This window comes from Microtus oregoni, unplaced genomic scaffold (genome assembly GCF_018167655.1).
Source record: "Microtus oregoni isolate MIOR12 unplaced genomic scaffold, Mior012 000049F_ref0000343, whole genome shotgun sequence".
In the NCBI taxonomy this organism is placed as follows: Eukaryota; Metazoa; Chordata; class Mammalia; order Rodentia; family Cricetidae; genus Microtus; species Microtus oregoni.
The window spans coordinates 7297853-7316009 of NW_024543223.1; the positions used below are offsets into that span (position 1 = coordinate 7297853).

General features: G+C 48.0%; 1 protein-coding gene across 1 annotated transcript in view; it reads right to left on the reverse strand.

Moving 5' to 3' along the window:
- Stk32b (serine/threonine kinase 32B) overlaps positions 1–18157 on the reverse strand; it is a 239953-nt gene that overhangs the window by 40287 nt on the left and 181509 nt on the right. Inside the window, exons 5-6 of the mRNA XM_041636396.1 lie at positions 11302–11339; positions 263–352 (exon numbers count right to left, since the gene is read on the reverse strand). Coding sequence (XP_041492330.1) covers positions 263–352; positions 11302–11339 — 128 coding nt within the window. The remainder of the gene's footprint in view (positions 1–262; positions 353–11301; positions 11340–18157) is intronic.

The following is an 18157-nucleotide window of genomic DNA, read 5'->3' on the forward strand; positions in this document are numbered from 1 at the left end:
TTCCGGCGATGCTACTGGATTCTATTGGGAAAGGACGACAAAGTTTTGTTCCTGTTGCAGAAGAGGTTTTTCTGAAAACCACGGAAGGAGGGGTTGCTGAGCAGGGGAGGCTGTACGGAAATGCCTGCTTGGTGCAGAGAGCAGGAATGCTTCTGGGGCAAGTGGAGCCCTGAGTAGGAAGCAGGAAGTGAACGAGTGGCCACTGAGGAGGCAGAAGAGGGAAACCAAGGCCCAAGCCCATGTGCAGGTGTAAGATGCTCACCCATGTAGGGTTTGGTGCCGGCCATGGAGGAAGCCTTCTCCACTCCTTTCACGACTGTGGCGATGTTGAAGTCCGTGATGTGCACGTGCCCTGCAGAGAGAAAACAAAGTTAGCCAGCGCTATGGATGTCTGTGCTCTCCCACGTGTGACCAGAGGCTGCAGTCTGTGCTTTACATGGTAGGCACAGGAAGCAGACAGCAGGACGCATGCCCATCCTTAGGTAGTATCTGCTTCTCACAGCGTCTATTCTGCATTCAGGTTTAGAGTGAGGGTTCATCACTGCGCATGTCATGGGTGGGTAGGCTTGTGGTGCGGGGCTGGCTGACACATGCATGGAGGGATAGAGTGTTAAGACATACCGATCTGGAGATGGAGGGTCAGCCTGGCTGTCACTCAGGACATCTGGGAAGGACTGTGGTGGGGAGGGTGTGGCTGTGGTTTACTGTGGTCTCTGGGCTTTGAGCAGTGACCAGAGGTGGAAGGGATAGATAGCCCTTAAGCCAACATGATGTTATGGTAGCTGGTGGGATTTGAAAAGACTAAAGCTATGATATAAATGTTTAAGAAATGAGAGAAGAATGAGATTAAGAGAAATGGGAAGGAAGCAGGGATGTGGGATGTAGGTCAAGGGAACGGGAAAGGAAGGGGAAAGGCAGAGAATCCTCCGGGGGCATTTGGCATGTGAAGAAACTAGCTCCGAGGGAAAATCTGAGCATAGTTACATTTCTCTGTCACCACGCCTTGTGAATGGCTCTTTTTGCATTTGCACACAGGGAAGGACACAAGCAGAGCTGGCTTGGTAGGCACATGAAGGTCAGCTGCTGGAGCAGGTGCAAGGAGTCCCAGGGGATGTGGATGTGAGAGGCAAGCCCAATGTGGTCAACCACAGTGGGCAGAAAAAGCTATGGTGGCCCCAGGCCCCAACGCGGTACTCACACCACACAGCTGCCAGCAGCAGAGCTGTGGGCTGTTAGCACAAGCACTCCAACTTCCCAGTGAGAGATAGGACTTAATGGATTCTCAAGGATGAGGCTGACTTCACCAGGTTGATCCTAGCTGGGATGACCTGTGCTTATTCTTCGGTGACATCATGTCTCCCAGCCAAGATCAGGAAACAGTGCCCTCCTGTCTCCTCATCCCTATCACTGACAGGCAGGCAAGTTCACCTTCCTGAGCATTGTGAGGGAGGCATCTTCCTTTGCTGTGTTCCCCCACCTGAGTAGCTCCGTGCCTGGCATACCTACAGCCACAGAGAAGGTTCTGGAGCCTTTGAATGAGACTTTTAGTCATCTTTCTTCCATTTCTTCTGCTCTTTAAAAACTTGAGTATTTATATTCTGACAGTAATGCCAGCTCACTAGAACAATAAGTCAAAGAACGCAGGACGTTTGTGAGTTTCCATTGTGTGTATGTGTGGTATGTTTGTGTTGTATATGTTTGTACACATGTGTAAGGTGGCACACACGAGTGTGCATGTGTATCTAAAAACCAGGGCTCAACATTGGGAGTCTTCTTGTATTTGTCTCGTTTTATTCATAGAGACAGTCTCTTGACCCTAACTAGACTGATTAGACTGGCTAACCAGCAAGCTCCTACCACCCCTCTGTCTCTGCCTGCCTGGCACTGAGATGACAGATGTTTTTGGGGCCACAAATGTTTCATGTAGTTTTTGGGGATTCAAATTCACCTTACCACCTGATGTGGGACTCCCCTCTGTATGCTGTAAATGCCATTGGTTAATAAAGAAACTGTCTTGGGCCTGCACGGAGCAGAATAGAGAGTGGTAGGTGGGGAAAACTAAACCGAATGCTGGGAGAAAGAGGGTGGAGTCTAAGAGAAGCCATGGAGAGGCGCTGGAGACAGACATGCTGAAACCTTGCTGGTAGGCCACGACCTCGTGGTGATACACAGGTTAATAGAAATGGGTTAAATTAATATGTAAGAGTTAGCCAATAAGAAGCTAGAGTTTAATACAGTTTCTATGTGGTTATTTTGGGAGTCTGGGCAGCTGGGAAACAAACAAGTGACCTCTTACGACAACCACACCATGCATCTCCACAGCCCTTGATTGCCCTTTACACACTTTCCTATTTCTGTGATCCAAATGCCACACTGAATTGGCTAGCTTCTCCACTCTTTCTCCCTTTGCTTATATAAACACATATCCGTGTAACTCAGGACTTTAGTGTGTTCTTATACCAATGAAGTGATTGCCATGAGTCATCCTGAAAGTAGCTTTTGACTTATTCATGTTTCACAGGTCTTTCCACAAGTCAGAACATGCAAGCCTACTTAGGATGTCCACAATCCCTTATCCTCTGTGTTGCTGGAACCACATATCTGAGGCTGGGTAACTTACAAACCCATACATAGCTTTGGAGGTTGAAAACCCAAGTCTGGGCATAATATCTCTGTATCCTCTAGGAGAAAGGCAAGTGGCTGTGGCTGGAGCCAATCATTCAATACCCCTACCCCGATCTGCGGGGACTGAGTCTATAATCCATTTGGAACTAACAGAGATTTAGGGAAGGGTTTTCTGGAAGGTTCTGGAATAAAGTATTTCCTTTTCAGGAGTTACCATTGATGATATTCTCTGGTTTCTTTTTCCTGTGTCACATAGGGAGTCAGCTCCCTAAGACTGCAGAAGCTGACAGCCAGTACCAGCAGGATGGTCAAACTGAACACGGGGAAGGCAGACAGATGGGCCCACAGCTAGGTCCAAATCCTTCACACTGCTGTGCATCAGCTATGTGGGGTAAAAAAAAGACAACTCCAAACAAAACAAAACAAACCTTGCGGCCTTTCCTGCTTTGGGACCGTGGATGTCTGGCTCTGTGTCACAAGTGAGGGCTGCAATCCCAGTTGATGCAGCCACTGACTCTGGCTCGGACAGCTCCCTTGCTTTGCATAAGCCCAGATTCCTTTTTCTGTGGGGCTGAGATACCCTTAAGCTTGGGTTGGGGTGACGTATTAGTGGTTCCTCTTCTCCTGTGATTAGGACCAGTGCATTTGGCTTACAGACCAAAGTCCACTGAGGAAGGCATGGCTGCCTGCAGGAGAAGGGAACTGGTTGGTCACACCCCCACTGTACACAGGAAACACAGAGAGAAAGAGAGCAGGAAAGAGGACTGAAAACCCTCAAAACTCACCCCCAATGATCTTACTTCTTCCAGAGAGCCCATATTTCCTAAAGCATTCATTTACTCTCGAAACAGCAGCACCCCTGAGGGCCAGGCATGCAAGGCTGTGAGTTTATGGGGACATCTCTCCTTAAAACTCAGTGTGATGGCTGAGACTGATGGGCAACCTGACGGGATCTGGACTCATTCAGGAGTCTCTCTCTCTCTCTCTCTCTCTCTCTCTCTCTCTCTCTCTCTCTCTCTCTCTCCCTTGGCTGTAGGCACCATGTGCCCAGCTGCCTCACATCCCTGCCACCTTGACCTCCCTGCCATGATGGACTGTATACCTCACACTGTGGGGCAAAATAAATTCATCTTTTCTTAAGTTGCTTTTGCCAGGTATTTTGTGATAACAACAAGAAGAGTAAGTGATACGGGTAGTTAAAAAATGAAACTGATTGTGTGGCGTAGCCTGAAGGAGAAGGGGACAGTTAAATCTCTGAAGTAAGGGTGTTGTTGGCAGAAGGAATCATGAGGGGCCAGCAAGGAGGCAGGAGGGTGGAAAGGAGTGTTAAAATAGTCAGGATCAAAACAGACTTGCCTCTGCCAAACCCAGAAAAAGTAGAGTTGAGCCTGTCCTCGGGCATATTGTCTTGATAAGCAAGAGCTTTGGTAATAATTCTGCCAAAACAAAATTGTTGTTTAGGGCCCTCCTACTAGGACATCTTTCCAGCAAAGGCCAAGGATAAACACAACCTCAAACACAACCTTCTTATGACAAAACTTTGTACCAGGGAACTTCCAGAAGGACCTCCCTGGGCCACAGTCAGCACACAGCTCCCTGCCTGGGAGAAACCTCTGGAGCCACTAAACTTGTTCTAAAACGACTTGGGTGCAGCCCTCCTCCCAACTTGTAGCTGTTTCCTCTTGCCTCTGTCTCCCTCGCTGTATCTACAGCCCACCATAACACAAGTGTTGGGTTTGGGATCACACCCGTCAGCTCATTTTCTTTAAAGTTTTTGTTGATGTTAATGAGATGGAAACGTCTCAGGAAAGACAGGGTAGGGGTAGGCTGTGTTGAACCTGGCTGGATTTAGAATGTCACTTTGGGCCCCTGCCATGTATGGATGATGTGGACAAGAACAAATGCGAGGAAAGTGGGAAGCAGTTGGAAAAATGCAATCCCTTTTCAGAGTAGGCTACACAGGGTTACATACCAGCTGAGCCAACCTCAGCTCGCCTCCAAGTCTCCTGGACGAGGACATTCATATCCCTATGCTTTAGTTTAAAATATTTATAATTATTATCACTATATATGTATGCTGTATGTGTGGGCGTGTATACCACGGTGCACTTGTAGAGGTCAGCTATGTGGAGTTGGTTCTTTCCTTTGACCTTTACATGGGTCCCTGGGCCCAAACCCAGGTCACCAGGCTTGCGTGCAAGCACCTTTACTGATGAGATCTCTTGGGGTCCCACAGCACAGCAGATGCATGTATAAGTGAAATGGAGTTCTGTGCTATGTTACCCTCCCACTGCCAACTCGGAGCCCAGTCAGCTGGGCCTGAGTTACTTCTCCAGTGTGGTGGGAGGACTCGGGACAGCCTGGAAGCAGATGCCCCGTAGCTTGTGCGCAGTGGGCAACACAAGAGCAGACTTTCACTGCTGCTGTCCCAGTGTGCTAATCAATGAGTCGTCACTTCCCGTTGTGCATCCTCTGGTGGTTGAGCTTAGGTGTGAAAATTAGTGTTGAGCAAATTTTCCTAGGATGAACTGTATGGACTATGTGCACAGAGTAACTGAGCATCGGGCAACTCGTTTCCATAACTGAAAATACCTAGAACTTAAAGAAGACCAGGGCATTGGAGGACCTGTTAGCTTGACTCCAATGAGGGTATTGTTAGCCAATGAACAATCCTCCCAGCCTTATTTGCACATCCTATATTCTGACATACTTTGCTCCTTTCTCTAAAAGTACAGAGAGCCATCTTGCCTCCCAGCTTTTGACACCATGTGGAATGAGTTGTTCTTCCTCTGCATGAAGGTCTTTCTGCTGCTCCCTCCTCCGTCTGGAGGACTTCCTGCTGCTCCTTCCTATGCCTGGAGGACTTGCTTCTATAGCCTCCTCTGCCTGGAGCACTTCCTTTTCTTCTTCCAAACCTGGCCCATGAGTTCTGCTACTGATAGACTTGAGTCCAAAGGAAAGCTCACTAATCTGGGGGTGCTTTCTCCATGACTTGGTCCATTTCTCCTACTGTGGCATAACACCAGGAACTGGGTGAGTTAGGTAACATGTGTGTAATCCTTGTATTTCTGGAAGTCTGAGGTCAAGTGCCAACATAATTGGGTTTGGGGTAAGGGCCACTAATATGGTTTAGATGTGTGTGCCCCTGTGTCTTAGTTATTTTTCTTGTTGCTATGACCAAATGCCTAGCAAGAAGCAACTTAGAGAGGAAGATTTGTGATGTGGGATGTGTTACTTTTATTGGTCAATGAATAAAGGTCTTTTGGCCAACGGCTTAGCAAAGTAAAGCCACATGGGAAATCCAAACAGAGATAGAGAGAGTGTGTACGCAGAGTCAGAGAGATGCCATGTAGGTGCCGAAGGAGAGAGACACCCTGAAACTTTCTGGTAAGTCACAACCTCATGGTGATACATAGATTAATAGAAATGGGTTAATTCAAGATGTAAGAGTTAGTTAACAAGAATCCTGAGCTAATAGGTCAAGCAGTGTTGTAATTAATATAGTTTCTGTATGATTATTTGGGTCTGGGAGGCCAGAAATGAGCGAGCAGTCTCTGTTTACAGATTTGAGTTTGGCTCACAGTTAAGAAGGCTATGACCCATCACAATGGGGAAGGCATGGTGGAAAGAGCAGAAGACTGGGGCTCTTCATAGTGCATCCACAGTCAGAAGCACAAATGGAACAGAAAGTGGGGCCAGGCATAAAACCTCAAGGCCCGCCCCAGTGGCACACTTCCTCTCATAACTCTCCACTTCCTGAAGGTTCCACAACCTTCCCAAAGGGCACAACTCACTGGGAACCAAGAGCTCAAACACAGGAACCTGCAGAGGACATTCTGGGTTCAAACCACAGCACCTCCAAAACACAAATCCCTTGTGTATTTGAGGTGGGGCCTTTAGGGGTGATTAGGACAAGGTAGCCCCTGTGAGTGGGCTGAATGCCATTATAAGAAGGTTGTTACACTAGTCACCCCCTTTTCACATCTTCCTTCTGCCAGTGGACGGCACAGCAACAGGGTACAGAGCAGCTGTCACTAAATACTACCTCTGTTGGTCTCCAATCTTGAGGTTTCCATCCTTCAGAGCTGTGGTAACCCTCTATGATTTGTAAACTATTTAGTCTAAGGGATTATGTTATAGTACAGCGGCAGGCTAAACATAGTCCCTTTCTTGATTTAAAGATAGCTCCTTGCTTGCTTTGAGGACACACAGAGATAATTCTAGTCCCTGCATTCCCTTATATAAACACAGTCCTATTAGTTGCTGTGAAGAGACACCATGGCCATGGAAACTCTCATAAGAGAAAGCACTTAACTGGGGACTGGCTTACAGTTTCAGAGATTTAGTCCATTGTCATCATGGTGGCAGGAAGTCGGGCATGGTCTTGGAGAAGTGGTTGAGAGCGACATCCTGATCCACAGGCAGAGAGATGAATTGGGCCTGGCATGGACTTTTGAAACCTCAAAGTTTACCTCCAGTGACACACTATCTCCAGTGAGCCCACACCTCCTAATCTTTCTCAGATAGTGCCACTCCTTGATGACTAAGCATTTAAATCTATGAGTCTGCAATCAAACAACAACAGGTCTTTCCTGCATCTAAACCCAATCACCTTCGAAAGTCCCCATCTAAAATACTATGACCAGAACCTGATCGCATGACTCAAAGTTGGAACAATATTCACTCCAGCCAAGCCTGGACTAGGACTCTCTTAGGGGTACCTGTGCTCCCCTCTATTCTCATTCTATCTTCCTGTCCACCACTCTGGATGTCACCTTGTTCCTCTTTTTGAGAACAGAAATCCTGCCTTGTTCATTTCCATTCCCAGAGCCTGCCTGGAAAATAAATCATGCTGAGTAACTTAGGCCAGGCCCAGCAAGCGCATCCTGCTGCCTGTCTTTGTTGGGCTTGCAGAGATGGCACAGCATTCCTAGAGATTGACAGTGTTCTCGGCCATAGGTTGAAAACATGGATCCTTCTAGGTCTGCCTCTGGATTCCATGTCAGTGGATGCTGAGCCTCCAAGGAACCCCTGGAAGAGGTGCAGAGACAGAGAGTGGAGGAACAGGCCATTTTTAGAATGGAAGGGATGGTACCATGGCCACCTTCCACAGACATTTAGTTGGAATTCGGGGCATGCCAATCCTAAATATCTCCCTCATGCCAGTTGGCTCTCAGGATCCACCCCCTGCCCAAGACAGAGCTCAGTGTTGCTTTTTAGATGGAGTGACTGGAAGCCTGAAGAGATAAGAACCAGAGGCAGCAGCCTTGCCTGTGGCTCTGGATGCCCCTGCTCCCCAATGCTCGCTGCTAAAAATAGGTGTGCCTTTAGGCTCTCTGCATGGGCTGTGGAGCAGGAGGATGGCTGTTGATCTTCTACATAGATCTGCTATCTTGGGCACTGCACAGATTTCATGTGTTCTGGCCGCTTATCCGTATGGAGATCACAACGATTTATAGCAGGAAAGTAAGAAAGCCCTTCAAAATCCATGCACGGGCTTATCAAAGCTTCATTCGGCTCCCGGTGAAAGAAGATTGTTCCTGCGGCATGCTTTTGCCTGCTAGGGCTTTCTATTCTGTGGGGTTTGGCTTCTTCCCATCACACAGTTGTGTGTGAAGTAATGCAGGACTTTTAAGAGAACCTATCCGCGGCAGGCTGCCTCTGTGTACAGGGCGTGTGTAAAACCCAAGCTAGTTAATGAAATGACTTGCACTGAGACAGTGTCAGTGTGACCTGAGCGTGTCTGGGCTCAACTCTCCTTCTCCTTGCTTCTGAAATAGCCTCGAGAAGGCCATGGGGAATGAGCCCTCCAGAGTTTGAGGCAAAGATGCAAAGCTGAGTCACCCAGGTAGCCAGTCAACCAAGGGTATTACTGTGGGTCAAGTGACAGAGAGCCTTAGTTCTGGGAACAACCAGCCACTTTTATTTTATAGTGGCCTGCAACCCTCCGAGACTTTGTATCCACAGCCATGCTAGCCCTACCCAGCCTGCAGCACTTCTACCCCCAAGACCCAGACCTGGGAGCAGGCTGATGTTCCTTAGTTAGGCTTTTAAAGAGAGGTTGTAGAGTGATGCTCAACTTGATTGCACAACAGAGCACACACACCCCTTCCTCTTTGTGCCGCATCTGCCAAGTCCCCATTGGTAGGAGTTCTTCGCCACTAAGCAAGCCCACCATCACCTTTTCTTGCCAGATGCCTGTCTTCCTTTAGCTCTGTTCCCCAACCCTCATGCTTGTTCTTGGCTGCTGGTTCAGACTCCAAACCTCAGTTCCATCTTGAGCAGGGAAGCTGCCTGGGAGCTTTGGAATGTGGGGAATGAGCAGATCTGAGCATCATCAATAAAATATTCATGTGTGTATCTACTGATTTTTTTAAAATCTCATTGAAATGCAGCTCCCATGTCTCCAAGGTGGCATCTAATGAGACGAACAGCAACACAGGGTTCCCTGTTTCACAAGTTGCTTCCTAATGTGCTTTTCAAAAAGGGGTGACCTGTCCTGTGAGTTGAGAGGAACATCATTTTGGGTTTCCAAGGCTTCAGGACCCAGGTACTTTCATTTACTGTGAGGTCCCAGGAAATCCCTAGTCAACTGTGGGGACATGAACCTTTAGGTGTGTGTGTGTGTGTGTGTGTGTGTGTGTGTTTATGTGTGTGCATGAGCATGTATGCCTATGGGTGTATGTGTTTGTGCATGTGCAAGTGACCATATATACACAGTTATGCATGCCTATGTATCTGTATGAGTGTAGACATCAGAAGAAAGCCTCACGGTTGCTGTTCAGGCACCACCTACCTTGTGTTTTTGATAAACAGACACTGGTATCTAGCTGCCTTTTAGGCTAGACCGGCTGCCCAGCAAGCCCCAGGGGTCCACCTGTCTCCAGCTCACAGCACCAGCTCTGTGCACAGCAAGTGTGCACCACGTCTCCTAGCATTTTTATGTGGGTCCTGGGGATGGAGCTCTTGTTTTCGCCTGGCAAGAGCTTTATCTCCTGAGCCATCTCCTCGGTCCCTTGTGTGATTTTTATATGCAGATGCAGACTTGAAAACTAAACCCAGAGATTTGGGTAGAAGTGGTAAAATTGTCAATCAAAGCCACCTCCGAATTACCTCTTGGCTTCTTCTAGATCCACGCAGTATTCTGGGAATGTTGGGTATCATACCCCTACTTTGGCTGGAAAGATCTTAGGTTGCCACTGAGTTAATTGTGGAAACCAAGAGACCCTAGGTAATTTCCTCTAGATCCTGGGAGCTAAATAGAGCCTTCAGTTCAAGCACCTGCAGCCTCTAAGAATGATGGAGCCAGCGACTTAAGGTAGACCTGCAGGCATACAGGGCTCCCATCCCCATTTTTTTTTGTCTGATGTGATGAACTGAGTGGTACTCTTTAAGTTCATATGTTAAATCACAAGCCTCTGTAGTTGAAGACAAAGTAGATTTGGAGATTTGATGTTTGAAATGTTCAGAGCAAAGCCAGTGAGTTGGGTCCTAATGCAGTCTGTCTGGTGTCATCGTGAGAATAGGACACAGTTATACACAGAGTGATGAGTTAGGACCCAGGGAGAAGACAGTGCCTGCATCTGCTGGCCATCTCGGAAGTCTGTGATGGAAGCTTCCAGATCCCTGTGCATAGTACGGCAGCCACATCAAGTCAGCATGTCAGGCTCTGATGGACAGGTCCCTTGCTGCTTATGCTGGGGTCCCATGGGGCTAATCTGCTCCCACTGCACCATTTGCCATGCAGTAGCTTTGGTCTTTCCAACTCCGCTTGGTATTTATTCTTCAGTGACTCTCATGCTCCTCAGGATGAACCTCAAGCCACTGAATGGGGGAACGAGGCCCTGAGAGACCCACCCCCCTTCAGGTGGGCCTGGACGATAAAGCCTCTTCTTCTCAGCTGTTCTTCAGGGTGCTTCCTACTGCTCCCTCAACCACTGCCATCAGCACCCCGCCTTCACTTAGTAACTCCCCTCAGCCCTCCTACTCATCTCCTGGCTCTGTGCAGCAGCTTTGGGAGGACCGAGCATGGCTGTAGGGATCACAGCAGAGCTATGGACCAATCAACAGTCTCGGATTTCCCTGCTAGTTTCTAAAGCAGTTCTCATGAATGAAAGCCCTAAGAGCTCCAGTGAGTTGGTGGGTGGTCCTGCCCGGATTCTGCCCCAGGACAGTTGTTCGAACATAGAGGTCCTCTCCAACAGCATGGCATCAGTGGTCATGGCTCAGCAGCTACCACGTGGGCCTCTCTTTCCGGAAGACTCTGCTTCCGGGGGACCCGGTCGAGGCAAGCACACCTCTTCTCAGCTTCGTTTCACCTACTTCTATGACCTGACTTTCGGTGTGCCTGAACAGAGAAAGGGGGCAGGGAAGGATGGGCACTGCCCCCAGCACCTCACTGCCCTCAGACCCTCTGCACGTCTGCACAAGTTTAGGATGTTACTATAATCTCATAGTACCTGTACCCTGTACCCTGACATCTCAAGCAGGCTTATACACAGCAATGACTTCAGAGGAGATGCCTGCTAATAGTTCAACTCAACTTACCATTGTCAGGACTGGAACAGAGTGAGTGGTTTCTCCAGCACCTGAGGTCCACTCCCCACCCGTCGTTCTGCTCCCATGCCCCAGGCAGCATTGGGACCCTAGGGAATGGGGGAGGGGACCTTGACTCACCATGCTCATCCAGCAAGATGTTGTCTGGTTTGATGTCTCTGTAAGAGAAACACAGGCAGAGGGTGAGCTCTCAGCCGGCCTGGGGGTCATCACAAGTTCAGGTCACAGGATAGAGGGGAGTCTAGGGTTCTGTCTCTCTCCTTACCTCCCCTCAGAGGGCTAAAGTAAGTATGACAACCAGATCCTTGAGGAATCAGAGTTTCTTTCTGGATTTCTGAGCAGATTGCCTGACTATTTTGTTCTGGTACATTCTTAAAGCTGGGCCTTTCAATGCTGGTTGCAATGTTCAGAACAAGCTGTCACCCTGTGTGTTGAAATCATTATTCTTCTTGTCATAATAAAGATGGTAGTTTAAATGTGCACCACGTGTCAGTAGGCAGAGGTACTTCTCCACCCTGCTATCCTTCAGCCTTCTTGCCTAGAGATCCCACTGTGTCTCTTTGTGGGCACAATGAGACGCCAGATAAAACACCATAAAAACAACCAAGAGACTGGGCAGATGGCTCAGTCTGTGAGGGGCCTGCCGTGCAAGCATGAAGACCTGAGGAACCCTAGCACTCACATAAAATCCAGGTGCCCTGCTGGTGTCTGCAACCCCAGCACTAGGGAGTGGTGGGCACAGGTAGATCTTGGAGCTCACTGGCCAGTCTAACGGAATCTATGAGCACCAGATTGAGGGAGAGATCCCAAACTAAAAAAAAAGTAGAGTGATCAAGAGGTACTTGACACCAACCTTGCCTCCTTCCTGCACATGGGTGTGCACACGCACGCACACACACACACATGCATACATGCAAATACACACACGCACACACATGTGCACACGCATACATGCACACTCATGCGTGTACACACACCAATGTTAATATCTAAGAAGGACTGAAGAATTCGCCACTGGCCCTCATGGGATGGGTCTGCTGAACTTCTCAGGAAAATGAACCACACAGAGTACAATCTAGAAATGAGTAGGTTTCTAGAAAGTTCTCTTTGATATTTAATGCTGTCATGTTAGCAAAGGGCCTCTCTAAACCAAGAAGCACTTTGTAAGGACAGGGAATTGTTCTCTGATCTGTGCATCTGGGAACCCAGCACAGTACCAGTTACTCCTGGGCACATGAAACTTGAGTGTTCTGGGGATGGAAGGGCAGGCCTGTGACAACAAGCTTCAGCCCCCCAACTTGCTGTAGCAGCAAAACCATAGATTTCAGAGACACATACCCCACACATTTATGGAGTTAATGTCACAGCCTTGGTGAGACAACCAATGACAGCTTTCTTGGAAATGAAGAGTAACTGGCCCCAAGGTGATCAAATATTAGCTCTACCTGCAGAGATGCGCAGGGTGACTGGCGACATTGGACAGTCTCTTCCAGGGGAGGAGGGAGCTGCACAGCACCTCTCTTTCCATTCTGATTCTCATTAGGACTATTCAAACCGCGAATTTTGATGAGCACTAGGTAAACAGGCCCTGCCACCAGGTTCACGGGACATTCACGAGGCCAAAGAGACTGTGTGTAGAGAAGATAAGGGGGCCCTAAGGGAAGGATGAACTTGATGACGAAATTAAAACAGGAGCTAGAGGTTCCAGTGTCAGTGTCTGAAAATTAGGTCAGCAGACGCTAGGTCCCCACCCAGAGTGGTTCCCAGAAAGATCTCTCAAGGGGGAAATAAATGCATCAGGAAGGTGACACAAGCATCTATGGAGGTGTCAGAGCGAAATCCACTACTTTCCCTATTGTGTCTTCAGACATACTACACTTGGGCAGCTTGTATACCATCAACGCGGAGGGGAAGGGGCTCCCAATGTCGTGCCTCAGGCAGAGGACTGAATAGAAGTTGGTGGCTGCTGAGAAAGGGAGAACCATTCTTCTTTGTGGGAAGTGGCCCCTGGAATGATGCCCATGCCCAGTGGATGGCCTCACAGTCACGCTCATGTGGGTAGCTCTAATTGGATTCCATGTGTAGAAGAAGAAGAAGAAGAAGAAGAAGAAGAAGAAGAAGAAGAAGAAGAAGAAGAAGAAGAAGAAGAAGAAGAAGCAGAAGAAGAAGAAGAAGAAGAAGAAGAAGAAGAAGAAGAAGAAGAAGAAGAAGAAGAAGAAGAAGAAGAAGAAAAAGAAGAAGAAGATAATTCTGGCCACAGTTCTAGCCGAAACTCCCAACTCCACCAGAGGCCTTGCTGGCCATACTCCAGGTAGCTGCCCATGTTCCTCCCCGACTCTCTCAGTGCCCACCCAGATGACCCCTGATCCCATCTCCCCTCCTTGTCACTGTAACCCAGTTTACAACTCCAGCAGAAGCACCTCTTTTGACCTAAGGCTGTGCTGACTGCCAGAGAACTTCAGGTAGGCTGCCTGCCCATGAATTATCTTCCCTCTTTCAGTGCTCACCCACCCTACCACCAGTTGCTCCCCCTCTCCTTGTCATGGTATCTCTCCCCAGTCCCTGTGGAGACCCCTGCCCAACTAGAGGCTATACCAGCTTACAGAACACTAAATAGATTGGACCAGAAAGGAAAGTCCCCTGCCATATAACAATCAAAACTCCAAACATACAAAATAAAGGAAGAAAGCTGCAAGGTAAAAGGCAAATTAACAGATAGAGACAGACCTATTAGAATTACAACCAACTTCTCATTGGAGACTTTAAGAGCCAGAAGGACCTGGATAGATGTCCTTCAAACTCTAAGAGACTACTGACACCAGCCCAGATCTCTATATTCAGCAAAACTTTGAATCACTATGAATGGAGGAAACAAGATACTTCATGAGAAAGTCAAATTTAAACAGTATCTATTCACAAATCCAGGCCTATAAAAAGGTACAAGAAGGAAAACTCTAACCCAATAAGGTTGTCTACACTCATGAAAATATAAGAAATCAATAATCTCACACAGCAAAACCAAAAGAAGAGAAGTGTGCACACACATACACACACACACACACACACACACACACACACACACTACCACCACCACCAACAACAACAACAACGATAACAACAACAACATAACAGGAATTAACAACTGCATCATGTTATGCCATGTTCAGTTGATATCACTGGGAAGCCCGATCTTTTCTGAAGGGAAATGGAGAAGCAGTGGATCTGGGGGAGAAGGGAGGTAAGGGTGGATATTGGGAGGATGGGGAGAGGGAAGGCTGTGGTCAGGGCATATTGTATGAGTTAATAAATTAGAAAATTTTAAATATAATTTACATTTTATAACAAAAAAGGGAGAAAAGGAGATGATGTTAGGGTGGAGATGTGTTGGGGGAGAGTCAAGAGAGAGGGGGATGTAGATATGATCAAGAGACACTGGACACATGAATGGAATTTTCAAAGAATAAAATTATAAAATAACAAGAAAAGTTGTAAGGAAAGAATTATGTTGACTGTGATGATATGTACACTAGTACACAAATGATGCAGAGGATGAGGCAGGAGGATCATAGATTCAAGGCCAGCTAGGGATGCACCTTGAAAAGAAAAGAGAAGAGAAGAGAAGAGAAGAGAAGAGAAGAGAAGAGAAGAGAAGAAAGAGCAGCACACATTAAGGCCGGAAGCTGAGGATGTCATGAGGATTGGGGTGACCTTTACTGGGTTGCGGGAATCAGGGTGAAGGTAACTGTGGTCCAAGGAGCATGAACCCTCAACTCACCTGTAGGGCCAGGGTCCAAACATAGCATTAGCACATGCTTGGGATGATCTGACATGCAGGCATGAACAGTGTCACCAAGTTCATATCCACCCAAAAACCCAGAGCATGAGCCAGTTTGGTTATGCGGCCTCGGCAGACATACTCAGAGAAGACTTTAAAGATGAAATTACCCTAGGATCAGGACCTGTCCCAGACCCAGTGAGTTTGGTCTTTCTAGAGTGGATGGAGATGTGGGTGCATAGACAAGGAGCAAGGCAGTCTGCAGAGGTGGATGAAGATCCAAGAGAGGAAGTTACAAGCTGAGGAACCAGGGAAAGCGTCTCTCCAGTGTCTTTGGGGTGAAGCATTGACCCTGAATGCACTTGGCTTTGAGTTTCAGCCCTGGGAGAGAGGGGATTCCAGGTTTTTAAGCCACCAATGCTGTGATTATTTGCTGTCTTCCCTGGCATAGTGGATGATGAGCTGATGGGATAAGGCTCCACGGGCAGGTGGGAAGCCCACTGAGTCTGGTACAAACTTGGAGGAGCCCATTACCTGTCCACACTCTGTAGTCGCATTAGAAAGGTTTTGCTTGCAGTATATTGAACCATGAAAATGGGGCTCTGATGTGACTAGGGGCAGGAGCTGAGAACTCAGACTGTCTAGGTTCAGAGACCAGTCATTCTCCCACCAGTTGGGTTATCCCTGTAGCTCAGTGTCCTTTGCTGAATGGGTTGAATACCTGGTGCACAGACCATTCCTTTTGTTTCAGGTCTTAGCACATCATAGAGTCTCAAGAGTCTAGGGAGTCTCCTCCCTCTCTGGTCCTCAAGTGCACACAGAGTAAAACGGGTCTGACTGATGGACTTGCATCTTAGGAGGGAACCAAGGAGGATGTATATGACAAATGACCAATGACAAGCTGAAACAGGTGCTTTAAAGAGAATAAACCAGGGTCTGGTGGAGACTGGTGGGCTCCTGGTGGGAGCTAGGTGATACAGACTGGCATGTGACCAGCAAGAAGCAGATTCTCCTCTTACACACAAGGAAGAGGCAGCCAGAGTCCCAGAGGAGGAGGTGTTATCTGAATGGAAGGTGTTATCCTTCAATGGCCCTCCATCTCGAGGTACATAGCCAAGGTGATGAGTGGCCTTGGTTTGCTTTATGTATGGAACTTTCTCCTCCCAAGCGTGTCACCTTACCTCAGAATCTGCTGAGGCAGATGCAGTGTTGGCCTATACTGTCTTGGAAGACAAGAGCCACCATATCTGAGCAAGGCCACATGCCTGGGTCATACAGGGGCCCCCAGAAGAAGACAGCAGCCTCCAGTTAGTAAGTAGCTTGAATGTAGAGACCCCAGTTTTAGGATAAAGTGACAGAATTTTTGCCAAGCACCCTGAGAGCTTGGGAGAGGACCCCAGTATACCCAACTAGTAATTCTGAACCTCTAAATAGAGGACTCAGAAGAGTTGGACCTACATTCTGGGATATAAATCAGTCTGGTTGAAAATCTCCAAGTTAGTGGAAATTACTTGTATGGACATGCTACACTAGCCATGCGGTCCTGGACACTCTCCCCTAGGCCTTGGTTTCTTGCCTCACTGTGGCTCCCAGGAGCACTGGTCCAGGGCTCAGGGTGCCTCCTGGACTGAGTGCTAAAACACTACAGGAGCATTTTGAAGGAGCTTGGGAGAACTCCAGGGCAGGTCCTCCAACTTTTAGAAAGTGAGTTAGACTTTGTCTGGGTGTGATTTTCTGGGCAAGGCATGGACCAAGCTGGTCGGAAGAGGTGGTGGCCTGGGGGTGGGGCTCTTGGGATTTAACAGTGTCTTTTCTGGGCAGAACATCCTATCAGAGGCCCATTCGGTGCTTCCAGGTCCATGTTCTCCAAGTCTATTTTTCACAGTGATTGCATCTCAGCTCTGGAGTGTCTCCCTGCTGAAAACAAGCTGCTGTGTGGCCACAAAGGACACGAGAAGCGTGGTGTGGATGGGGTGGTTGCTACATTATCTGCTCAGGACGGACTCATCATTTCTGAGCCAGGCAAGATGACACTCCAATAGAATGCATGCCTGGGAGGCTATCAAACCTGGGCATGCCCTGGAATGAACCCCAACCCCTGCTCAGGAATGTTGTAAAATGTCATCTGCGTGTGCTATTTTTAAAAACAGCACAGATAGATGGCCAAGGAGGGCCAGGAGACTGTTCTTGCCTCTGCCCTTTGCTGAGACTTCTTAATATTCTACACTGGTGATCTCAGTCAGTGATGGAGGCAATTGAAAAGCCTAGAGGGGTTTTAATTTACATTTCCCTAATTGCTAAGGCCTTGAACACTTTTAAAGATAGTCCTCAGTCATTTCTTTTTTTAATTTCTTCTATTGAGAATTCTGTTCAGATTGATAGCCCAGTTTTTGATTGGGTTGTTTGTTTTTTAACCTCTCTGTATATTCTAAATACTGATTGGCTGTCATCTCCGGTCATTCTCATGTCCCCACTGTGTGACTGGGTGAGGGCTGGAGGGCTCTCAGTGGGAAACTGAGATACATGCTTACTGCTCTTCACTCTTTTAATTCAGGATACTTTGTATTTATCGTCTCCCACATTTAGACTGTGACCTAATGGTTTTGCAAAGCCTTGCTTGGGGGGTAGTGGCTTCCTCAGCTATGCCAAGAGAAGCCACCTATATGGTAACGCTAATTAATTCAGTTCAAGAGCTTTGTCCACCACAGGCCTGGAGTGAACTGGGCGACTGAGCAGGTGTACTTGCCTCCATTCTTTCAAGCACACCTCTGGAGATTTGACTCTCAGATGTGCAAACTTGCACTAGAAGCGATGGCTCCCTTCATGGACGAGACAGGTAAGCATTTATCTCCACGGGCATGATTAGAGAACCACCGTCCTGTGATCTGAGGCATCCCTAGATACCAGAGCTTTCACAGACCCCACTCCCAAGGTCACATTGCTCTTTTTCTATTTGCACCGAGCATACTGAGCTGAAGTGGTCTGTGCCTGAGGCAGTCTGCTACACCAGACCCAGAGCTCTTCAGGAGGAAGCCCCCCTGCAAAAGCAGGTAAGCAACAGTGGGAGTGGATGGGTGGGTGTTGGCCAGGGGCCCTGCAGCCACTGACGGATATGATGTAACGTAAAGGTTTTGCGCTTAGGCAGATCACTTCAGTTCAGTATGCTCAGTGCAAGTCTCCATGAACATGGCCTTGCATTCC